This window comes from Rosa rugosa, chromosome 4, assembly GCF_958449725.1.
Source record: "Rosa rugosa chromosome 4, drRosRugo1.1, whole genome shotgun sequence".
Lineage (NCBI taxonomy): Eukaryota > Viridiplantae > Streptophyta > Magnoliopsida > Rosales > Rosaceae > Rosa > Rosa rugosa.
The window spans coordinates 13724192-13736449 of NC_084823.1; the positions used below are offsets into that span (position 1 = coordinate 13724192).

At 41.8% G+C, this 12258-nt stretch overlaps 1 protein-coding gene across 1 annotated transcript; it reads left to right on the plus strand.

Moving 5' to 3' along the window:
* The first annotated feature begins 9933 nt into the window (after window positions 1-9933).
* On the plus strand, window positions 9934-10792 carry LOC133706632 (ethylene-responsive transcription factor ERF020-like). The gene has a single exon (XM_062132169.1). The coding sequence runs from the start codon at window positions 10035-10037 to the stop codon at window positions 10530-10532; it is 498 nt and encodes a 165-aa protein (XP_061988153.1). The 5' UTR covers window positions 9934-10034; the 3' UTR covers window positions 10533-10792.
* The last annotated feature ends 1466 nt before the right edge of the window (window positions 10793-12258 follow it).

Sequence of the window (12258 nt, forward strand, 5' to 3'; positions counted from 1 at the left end):
ATAGATGGCCTCCTCCGTGGTCTTCTAGAAGTTAGCCAAACAAGGTGCTGCTAGCTCCTTTCTTTGTTTTTTAATTTCTTGTCAATTTTCAGTTTTTTACTTTTATTTTCGTCATTTATCAAAAAAAAAAACAAAAAAAAAAACAAAAATAGAAAAAGAAAAATACAAAAAGAGTTTCAAATTTGTGTGTCGCGGAGGATGCAAAAGTTGTGTTCTTGCCTAAACAGTGGCTTGAACTTTCTGATATACTTAGAGGGCATTGGTTTTGGCCTGGGCACATATACAAGAGGCATTTAATATGCCTAATATGGAATCAGTCAAGTAATTTCAGTCAAGCCAATAAAAGTGGCTTTTGGAGCAACAACATTATAAGAGCAGTGCTGATTCAAGACCTCTTCAGTCAAGACAGAGACCTTTGACTTCGAGGTCTGGGGGGCAATGTTTGGACCCAAAATGAGCATTTTGGCCTGACAAGGCACGTCTTGGAGAAATTGAGCCAATGTCAGTGGCTCAAGCTATATATTGTCGACAAGTTCGAAATATATATTTAGAGGCTAAATAAAGCCTACTATGGAAGCATGAAAAGTCAACTTTAGCACATTTTCCTACTTCGGCTAGGAGAAACCGAGCTAAACAAGGAAGGAGGGGTGGCAGACTGACCAAATGAACTCGAAATGAGCTGAAACTCTGCAGATCCATTCTAGACAGCCCAAGAATCATTTCTTATGAAGAGTGCCAAAGCCCGTTCGGAGTGGAAAACCTTCAAACAAACAGTCCAATTTTCTGCAGAAGCAAAACTGGAAAACTGGACCTGTAAGAGGTCCAGCAGAATTTCCGGCCCAACCACATGGAAGAAAGCTCTGAAATTTGGTCAGCATGATCTAGATTCATAGTGGAACATTTCGTATGAAGAAGTCATGGTCAAAATCTGAATGCTTGGTGGAGATATAGCTGCAGCAAAATTGGTGCAGTAAGTGCTTAAACCTAACATTCCATTAGTGTTTAAGTGCTTGAACCTAACAATTCCATAAACTCATAAGTGCTCCATAAACTCATAAGTGCTCCATCATGATCCCATTAAGTGCTCCATTATGATTTGTTTAAATGCCAAATAGTGTTGCTTGGAAGCCTATAAATAGAGGCTACAACATAGAACAATTCACTCATTCACAACATCAAAACATCTCTAAGATGATCTAAGTTATCTCTAGAGCAACCTCTCTAAGAGCAACTCCTCTCCTTCTCTTTCTCTTATCGGTGATCACACTTCTAGTCCTAGTCTTCTCAGAAGCCGACTTTCAGTGCCACCAAACCCTCTGTCAAAGTGCTTTGGTCCTAGTCTCCTCATGAGCCGACTATAGTACCGCGACCACAACGGTTACGGAACCAGCTAAGCAAGGGTAACGCCCTAGCAAACCAGCCAAGCTAAAGTCACGCTTTAGCAAGTTCTCCCCACTTCCCGGTGATTTTCGCTCTGCTCGATCTACGACGTCGAGTATCGATTTGGTGACGCAGAAGATTAGCAAAAGTCCTCACCACGAGGCATAAAGAATCCCACGACGAGGTTGGTGCTCTCCTCGTCCACAGTCGTTTGAAAGAAGTCAGGTCAAGGGACACCCCCGACGACCGCACCCGACGGTGCTGGCACGCCCGCGCAGAAAAGAGACTGTTGACCAGCTGCAACAAAATTGGAGCCAAACATTTTGGCACGCCCAGTGGGACAACATCAGAAGTTTTTTTTTTTGAAGCACATTCAACCACCGGGCTTCAAAACAAACATTTTGGCACGCCCAGTGGGACAATCTGGATAACACTAGAGTCTTTTTGTGTTCGCCATCATTGGGATGTCAGGGGAAAATCTTTACCAAAAGAAATTCCTAAAGTGACAAGATGGCCAATGTTGCCACCATTGGCAATATTGACATTGATGACGAGTTCGAACCACTCATCATTCCACCAGATGCTAGCCTGGATGAGAGGCTTCGCATCCTTACAGTGCATAGTGAAAATTATGGGAAGCATTTGGCAGCTTCGATCGCGAAAAGGGAACAACGAATTCGCGAGTTGGAGCAGCGAATGAATCAGAATGCTCAGAAAGCTAAAGAGCAGTCACAAAAGCTTTTCTCGAGCAGAGACAAACAGACTGCCCAACCTGCCGCAAACATAACATCTGAGTTCACAACCTTGCGCAAGGAGGGTTCCATCTTGGCTACCCAAGTCGGTTCACAGCAAGGAGAATTGAAAAGTCAAGAATCTGCTCGCGAAGAGGTGGTTTCTGAGGTTGAATTGCCTACAGATGGCGATAAACCTAAACGCCTCACTGGAGAATCACAGCCTTACATAGAGGCTGCTTTTGGAGAAGATGATCCACAAGATTGTTCTTCTGACAATAAAGTTGTCTCTGAACAAATATCTGAATTCTCCACTGACCCAGCCATATATGTGGCTACTGATCAGATTCTTGGGGGGCATGATGGAGCCCATGTTCATTCTGTTGATCACCAAAAGGAATTTCTTAAAAATTCTAATAGCCAAGCGGTGATTAAATATGATCTAGGCGACCTAATTGTTGTTTTTGAGGCTCTTGATCATGAGAATTCAAACCAACAAGTGGTCGTCTATAATGGCCAATCTGTGGCTAATTCTATGCCAACAAAGATACTTGGGGGGCAAGATTACTCCTCCTACGAGCCAAATTGCTTCCAATTCTTCGACGAGAAGTATCTTTGTTCTTTTCCTACAAGCTCTCACAGGAGGGATTTTTACCCTACAAATTTTGATACATCGGAGCTTGGAGTGAAGCATAGATGGCCTCCCCCGTGGTCTTCTAGAAGTTAGCCAAACAAGGTGCTGCTAGCTCCTTTCTTTGTTTTTTAATTTCTTGTCAATTTTCAGTTTTTTACTTTTATTTTCGTCATTTATCAAAAAAAAAAACAAAAAAAAAAACAAAAATAGAAAAAGAAAAATACAAAAAGAGTTTCAAATTTGTGTGTCGCGGAGGATGCAAAAGTTGTGTTCTTGCCTAAACAGTGGCTTGAACTTTCTGATATACTTAGAGGGCATTGGTTTTGGCCTGGGCACATATACAAGAGGCATTTAATATGCCTAATATGGAATCAGTCAAGTAATTTCAGTCAAGCCAATAAAAGTGGCTTTTGGAGCAACAACATTATAAGAGCAGTGCTGATTCAAGACCTCTTCAGTCAAGACAGAGACCTTTGACTTCGAGGTCTGGGGGGCAATGTTTGGACCCAAAATGAGCATTTTGGCCTGACAAGGCACGTCTTGGAGAAATTGAGCCAATGTCAGTGGCTCAAGCTATATATTGTCGACAAGTTCGAAATATATATTTAGAGGCTAAATAAAGCCTACTATGGAAGCATGAAAAGTCAACTTTAGCACATTTTCCTACTTCGGCTAGGAGAAACCGAGCTAAACAAGGAAGGAGGGGTGGCAGACTGACCAAATGAACTCGAAATGAGCTGAAACTCTGTAGATCCATTCTAGACAGCCCAAAAATCATTTCTTATGAAGAGTGCCAAAGCCCGTTCGGAGTGGAAAACCTTCAAACAAACAGTCCAATTTTCTGCAGAAGCAAAACTGGAAAACTGGACCTGTAAGAGGTCCAGCAGAATTTCCGGCCCAACCACATGGAAGAAAGCTCTGAAATTTGGTCAGCATGATCTAGATTCATAGTGGAACATTTCGTATGAAGAAGTCATGGTCAAAATCTGAATGCTTGGTGGAGATATAGCTGCAGCAAAATTGGTGCAGTAAGTGCTTAAACCTAACATTCCATTAGTGTTTAAGTGCTTGAACCTAACAATTCCATAAACTCATAAGTGCTCCATAAACTCATAAGTGCTCCATCATGATCCCATTAAGTGCTCCATTATGATTTGTTTAAATGCCAAATAGTGTTGCTTGGAAGCCTATAAATAGAGGCTACAACATAGAACAATTCACTCATTCACAACATCAAAACATCTCTAAGATGATCTAAGTTATCTCTAGAGCAACCTCTCTAAGAGCAACTCCTCTCCTTCTCTTTCTCTTATCGGTGATCACACTTCTAGTCCTAGTCTTCTCAGAAGCCGACTTTCAGTGCCACCAAACCCTCTGTCAAAGTGCTTTGGTCCTAGTCTCCTCATGAGCCGACTATAGTACCGCGACCACAACGGTTACGGAACCAGCTAAGCAAGGGTAACGCCCTAGCAAACCAGCCAAGCTAAAGTCACGCTTTAGCAAGTTCTCCCCACTTCCCGGTGATTTTCGCTCTGCTCGATCTACGACGTCGAGTATCGATTTGGTGACGCAGAAGATTAGCAAAAGTCCTCACCACGAGGCATAAAGAATCCCACGACGAGGTTGGTGCTCTCCTCGTCCACAGTCGTTTGAAAGAAGTCAGGTCAAGGGACACCCCCGACGACCGCACCCGACGGTGCTGGCACGCCCGCGCAGAAAAGAGACTGTTGACCAGCTGCAACAAAATTGGAGCCAAACACACACTGCGTGTCGTAAATGAGGTCTGTTCAAAAAATATATATATATATATTTCTTTTTGTTCAAATGTCATACTCATATTACTCTCATTATAATTAATTTCATTTACAAAGTAACAATTGAAAATTTGTTAGTAGAACTCAATACATCAATGAATTAAACTCATATTCCTAAACCTTAAACATATTTGAACTCATGTCCCTTTAAGTGCCATCGTTTTGTCAAGGTCGTGGCACCGAGATGCCGCAGCCCTCCACCTTGTGACGAATGTCTTTAATGTCTCTTTTGTGCCATGCTTGATGCTGAACAGCTGGCTTGTGTTGTAGGAGGATGAACCGTGACAAGAAGGCGTTTGATAACGCTGAAAAGGAAACAATAGATCCGGGTGGGCACTCGAAGAACCAACTCATTGCCTCACTATCCAGCGTTTCGTTGAATAGGTGGCATAGGGTGGCGTCATCAAACCCTTTGTTGTTGGTTACCTTATTGAATGTGTCTATGTGCACGAAGGGGTCTGTTAAGCCGATATATTGAGTGATTTTTGGTGTTTTTGCATATGCCGGCCTGATGGTTTGTAAGATCCTGTCAGAGGGAGACCGCGGTTGGCGGTCTTCTCTTCTCCGATGCCTAAGTTAGTCAATGTATTTATGTTGACAGAACAACGTTAGGTAAGTAGTAAATGCGTAGTTAATGAGGAGAGAGGAGTGGACCTTTTGTAGGTGAAGAAGAGACTGATCTCTTCCTTGTTTTCGATGTGGGACTGATGTGCTTATATTCCCAACTTCTGATGCTTCAACGAGGTGATCTTGGCGTGGCACGTGGCATGCGTCAACAGTGATCTTGGACTGAGTTGGAGCTTAGGTGATAGCATGTCTGGCGGTGTTTCCGTAAGTCACACCCTTGATAGCTGTTGGTATTGCTGGCGGTAGTATGAGCATGGTTCATTATAGCTAATTATGGTTAGGCAAATGCTCATGTAAGTACAACATGTATGTTGGATTGCAGACCTATTGACACTCTTATTGAGCAGAATCATTGTTTAGCAGAGTCTCCAGATCATGTACCTACTGATCGAGCTTACTATCAGAGGTTATTTGGGTGCTTGATTTATTTGGCTCATACTATACCAGATGTTGCATATGCAATGAGTGTAGTAAGTCAGTTTATGCATAACCCGAGTGAGAGTCATATGGATGCTGTTGTGAGAATTTTAAGGTACTTGAAGTCATCTCTAGGGAGAGGAGTAATGTTTTCTAAACACAACAACATTCTTGAGGTTTGTGGCTTCACAGATGCAGATTGGGCTAGAAATATTACAGACAGGAGGTCGACATCAGGTTACTTTACCTTTGTGGGAGGTAATTTGGTTACATGGAAGAGTAAGAAACAGAAAGTTGTGGCACGATCTAGTGTTGAGGCTGACTATAGAGGTATGGCTCATGGGGTGTGTGGATTGCTGTGGCTGAGAAATCTGTTATGTGATTTGGGTTTCAAACTCAAAAGTATTATGCAGTTGTATTGTGACAACCGGGCAGCCATAGATATATCACAGAATCCAGTACAACATGATCATACTAAGCATGTGGATGTTGATCGTCACTTTATAAAAGAAAAGCTAGATGTCAAACTTATTAGCTTTCCTTTTGTTCCTACTGAAGAGCAACTTCCAGATATACTCACCAAATGAGTTTCCAGGAAGACGTTTTATGACTCACTAAGCAAGTTGGGCATGGTTGATATGTATGCGCCAACTTCAGGGGGAGTGTTAGTTTGAGCCATGGCATAATATTAGGAATGTAATATATTATAGTTATACCATAGTTAGTACTTACCTATTCTATGTGTGGTAGAGAATAGAGGTGTAAGTCAATTGTATTCCTGTAATCTTCTTTATATACCTCTACTTTGAGATGAATATAGTATCAGACAATTCATTCTCTCAATCTCGTTATATTTGACTTAGTAAACCGGATAGCAGGAAGATCCATTGGATGGCTTGGGATAAACTTTGTCGACCTAAAGAGAAAGGCGAAATGGGTTTTCGGGATCTCTATGCTCATAACTTAGCTTTACTTGCAATGCAAGGATGGAGATTAGTTTGCAATCCCTCTTCTATGTTAAGTAGGATTTACAAAGCTCGATATTTTCCTCAAAGTGATTTTTGGTCTGCTACTCTTACCACATCGCCATCAGCATGTTGGAGGGTATTTTGGAGGCCCAGAGGGTCCTGTCAAAGGGTGTTCGATGGCAAGTTGGATGTGGTGATTTAATACGTATTAGGGAGGACCCGTGGATTCCTTGGCCTTCTACTTTCCGTCCTATTGTTTGTCATGAACCAAGATTGTATTGGGTCAGAGAGTTGATCAGGGAGGATGCTTATGCTTCTTGGAATACTTCTGTTATTGAAGCTAATTTTGATCATTCAGATGCTGAATAGATCTTGGCTATTCCTTTGAGCCAACGTATCACTTAGGACCGCTTAAATTGGCAGTATGATGCAAAAGGTAGATTCGCAACTAGGAGTGCTTACCATGTTGCAAGAGCACTTCTCGTTCCTTCTACTCCTACTCTGAGTGCAAAGATTTGGAGAGAGAATTTGCTTTGCTTCGGTTCCTGGTAAGGTTAGGGTTCACTTGTGGCGGGTTTGCTCTTCTATATTGCCCACTGTTTTGGCACTCCAGTCCAGACAAGTTTACTTAGAGAATGGCTGCTTCTTTTGTAACTCTAAGGTGGAGTCAGTTGATCATATCAACCGTGATTGTTGTTTTGTGCGTGACTTCATCAATTTGTTCCCTGAGCTCCGTTCAGTCATGCATTTCAACATTATCTCCTTGACTTTGTTGGAGTGGCTTCAGAATTGCGCTGAGTCTCTGAGTAAACCTCACTTTGCTCTACTATTGATTGTTCTTTGGTCAGTTTGGAAGGAGCGGAATAATCGAGTTTGGTCCGGTAAGTTCTTATCTCTTAGCCAACTCTTTTTCCAAACTAAGTCTTATTTCCTTGTGCAGCAGACTGCGTTTCCAGCTCCGAATTGGGCCAGCCAGCAACGTAGGCCTTGATCTCCTCCCCCTGTTGGCTGGCTCAAAGCGAATGTGGATGGGTCTTTTGATCTATCTAATAAAACTAGTGGGATCAGTGTAGTGGTAAGGGATCACGATGGTGAGGTAGTTGGTGGTCCGTGCCGTAGGGTGTCGAATGTCCTCTCTCCTGACATTGCTGAAGCCTTGGCTGCCCGGGTTGCTTTTGAGCTAGCTATTGAGTTCAGTTTTTCACCTTTGGTAATTGAGTCAGACTGCTTGAAGGTGGTTAATGCCTCTAACTCTAATGAGGATGATGGTTCGAGTTTTGGTCGTATTCCGAAAGAGGTGAGGTTCCTGCTCTCTTCTATGCCAGCAGCTTTCTTCTCCAATACTTATAGAGTGTCAACTTCTGTTGCACATTTGCTTGCAAAGTTAGCTCTTCATTATTCCATTACAGCTAGTTGGAGTCACACTCCTCCTCTAGCTCTTCGTAGCTTTGTAGCTACCCTTTGTAAGAAGTGATTTGATTCTAATAAAGCTTGTCGTCTCAGTTTCGAAAAAAAAAAGTTATGAAATGTTACAAAAGGAAAGTTTTACGGTACAATAACATACAAATAAATTTAGTTTGATATAAAGGTAGACTAATTTAGTATAAAAATAATATAATCTCATATTAGTTTACCAATAAATATATTTACCTTATAAGCTTTTCATTAACATCGGTTATCTATTATGTATCTCTGAAGGAGCTCCAAAAAACCCAGCGTCTCTTGGTCTAGGGTTTTGAAAAATCTGCTCGTCCGGTGGTGTTCGGAATCGGTATGGGCTTGCCTTGCCGCTGATGAGTCGCTGCCGGACGGGTATTGATAGCTACTTTGCTCGGTTTGTTCTGGAGAGTGGCTTCGGCTCAAGGGACAGATGGCTGTCTGGTTGGTGAGCATCAGATGTTGGCTCTATGCGTGGTGGTTGGGTTGTGCAAGGATGGCTTGAGCGGCGGCGTGGGTTCTGCAGATCTAGCGACGGCGGCGTGGGTCGAATGGACTGAGCGGCAGTAAGGTTCCCAGGGGCTATGTGGCGGCGAGGTTTTCTGGCTGATCGGACGTTGACTTGGTGGCTGTAGGATTGCGCGACGACGTGGGCAGGTGTGGGACGCTGGGTTCCAGCCGGCGAGACTGGATGCGGCAGAGGTGCTACACGACCACTGCGCGTTGGAGATAGGTTTGGGCTTATTGCAGCAACCTGCTAGACCTGGAGTTTGGGCTTTCTTTTGGAGCAGCTGGGCTTCAAATTTGGGCTAGGGTTTTGGCCTAAGCCATCACTATGTTATTTAGTTTTTGTCTAAATTATAATAATGTTCCGTTTTCAGGGACAGTCTAGGCACCTTTGTGCATCTAGTTTTTTGCATTTGGTCTGGTCTTGTCGACTTAATTCTCAGTGGATCTAGTTGTACACCAATTGAGGTCTCTAGGCAACTAGATTTATTGGTTAAGAGTAGGTTGGGAGGGCCGGATATTTCTAGCACCTCCGGCGTAGTATCAAAGGGGGATCCCGCTATGTCTACGTATTGATTGTACAATGAGTTGGTCTATTTTCTATGTACCATTGTGGGTACTACCACTATCTTCTTGTCTGTCTAAATGGCAGCGGAAGGGTATGTAATGACCTATTCTGGCTTTTGATGAATATATATTTGCCCTACTGGCTCCATTATAAAAAATATATATATATATATATTTACCTTTACATCAAATTTGTTTAATTGATATACACATCGATAATCCGATTAATCTGCTAATACGTCATCAAATTCTTTACAGAAAGATAAAGAACTATGTCATCTCATCTGTTTTTTTTTTCTTTCTTTCTGCGATTCTTTACAGAATTCTGTCATCTCATCTGTTAATTTCTGGTATTTTGTCTTCTGGTCCCTAGTTGATCCTTAACGACTCATTCCACGATGTACGTTCGTACCTGTCAGTGATAATCAAACACCCCCCCGTGGTAACTGGGTCACAATTGACTCATGATGTCATGCCTTACCTCATCATTCCAATCTTCCACCTCCAACCCCACGCGCCAAATCCTCCACCTCCATACAAACTTTCAAATCCCAACGTCAATTCCGACGTGGGTTTTTGCTCACCTCTCAAATCCTGACGTGGATTTCAAACCCCAGATTCTCACCTCGGCCTTTCTTTAATCAAAATTCCATATCCACTTTTTTTTCTGTAGGCACCAAAAAAAAATAAAAAATATCACGGCAGATTCCTTAACACCTTAACTTCACCGTCCATGCGATTTGACAGTGAACCGTTCTTTTCTTTTACTTTGACCTTTGAAATATTTGACCTTCTCTCCAATTGCCCACGTCAGCACCGCCACCCCCACCACCCCTCTGACTTTCCACTTCTTCAACCTAATATAACATTCTCCTGCTCCTTCTTTTCTCTCCACCAAAAGCAAATCCACACAACCTTACAGTTTGGAGTGAATTCGCACACGATAACAGTAATGAGTTACAGTTCAGAAGACAGCAGCAGTTCGACGACGGCCGGGAACGGCCACAAGTTGAAGGGAGTGCGTCAAAGAAAATGGGGCAAGTGGGTGTCGGAAATTCGAGTCCCCGGCACGCAGGACCGCCTCTGGCTCGGCTCTTTCTCCACTGCAGAGGCCGCCGCCGTGGCTCGCGACGTTGCTTACTATTGCTTACGTAAGCCTTCGAGTCTGGAGGGGCTCAACTTCCCTACAGTCTTGCCGTGTTCGGTTAATCAAGCGGCGGACATGTCGCCGAGGTCGATACAGAAGGCGGCTTCGGATGCCGGCATGGCCGTTGATGCTCAGCTGATCAATGCTAATAGTAGCAGCTCGTCGCAGCAGAATGGGAGACAGGCCAACGGAAGTGAGCCACGTGTAATGCAGAGCGGTGGGTGTTGGGAGGATACCGGTGAGAGTTCATCAGCCAATACCGGCGGCGAGGCGCTGAGCATTTCGATTGAAGATTATCTCTAGACTCTAGCTAGCTAATAGTAGAAAAATGTTAGACTATCTTTTTCGGTTGACGGTTTTTCTAAGGCTGTCAACGTTTGGCTGTCTTTTCCGATGGCGGGAGGTGACGTACGGGGTGGCGTCATATGTATTAGCTTGGAGCTTACATGTTATATATGTGCATATAGGGGTCACTCAACTTGTGGGTGATCGAGTTCTGTACCACAGAAATGGAACCATAACTGATAATGATTTTAAAATAGAAAGTTGGTTTTTCAAGTTGAGCCTTGACTTTGACCCCAAAAGCAATCACGAAACTGAAGAAGAGATATTAAAAAAAGTGAAAAACTAGATCGATCGGGTCAGCTATATATGACCAGTGACAGTTGTTGGTTTGAATTTCAACTCGATCCTTTGGGAACGTCACACGTGAGATATTATTAGTGAAATGGGGGACAGCTCCAATACTCTGATCTTGATATATATGATTGAGGAGATTCGAAGACCACGTTTTCATTACTGTTTGATCTTCTCTAAGAGTTGTTGTAGAAGGTTTTGACTAGTTCTTCTGTGAAATTCTTCCAATCTAAGATATTACAATTACAAAATGTCACTATGATCTATATGGAGTTCTATTTTAAAAACTACGGGTGCCGGAGTAAATATTTTCTTTAGTAGTTAGATACTTGGATCGTGTAAAATAGTTCTTTACAGACGTACACATATACTTTCGATCATTTTATTTGAATTTTTTTATTGACTTGAGAGATTTAACATTAGAAATAGAAATTATGTAGGGGAAATTACTGGTCCCCTCTTTAACTTTTGGTACGTCGACAGTTCAGTCCCTGTTATTCCAATTTTAACAGATAATTCCCCAAACATTCAAATTTCACACAATTTGATCCAAAATTACCATTTTACCCCTCACTTCCTTTTTTCACACACACACACACATACATACATACATACATACACATATACATATATCTACATATACATATACACACACACACACACACACACACACACATATACATTATATACACACACACACACATATGTATAAAATTATACATATATATATATATATATATATATATATATATATATATATGTATGTATATGTAGATATATATATATACATATATATCTAATGTGTATATATATATATATATGTGTGTGTGTGTGTGTGTGTGTGTATGTATATATCTGCATATGTATATGTACACACACACATATATACATATAAATATATATAAAAAGAGAGAGAGAAGAATAAAAATATACACACACATATACATACATATATACATACACATACATACATATATACTCACACACACACACATACATATATATATAAAGAGAGAGAGAAGAATAAAAAATATATATACATACACACACACACACATATATACATATGTATAAAAGAGAGAGAGAGAAGAATAAAACAAAAACAAAAAAAAATAAGTGAGGGGTAAAATTGTGATGCCCCGGAATTTCGTATTTATTTTCCGAGGATTTTCCGGAAATTAAATTGTGGTTATCGGACGGTTTCGTGGCTCGTGGATGGAGTGGAAGTATTTCGGACGAATTTTTATTCGGAAAGTATGACTTTAGGGGGTTTGCAAAGGTTGACTTTTGAAGTGTTGAGATTCTCCGAAAACTTCCTTCACGAAAGTTGTAGAGCGCATCGATACGAGTACGTGGACATGCGGAACGCGAGAATCGGAGTTCGTATGAAGAA

What these genes read in the sequence shown, in the direction of transcription:
- LOC133706632 (XM_062132169.1), top strand. Translation starts at nt 10,035, where the DNA reads ATGAGTTACAGTTCAGAAGACAGCAGCAGTTCGACGACGGCCGGGAAC.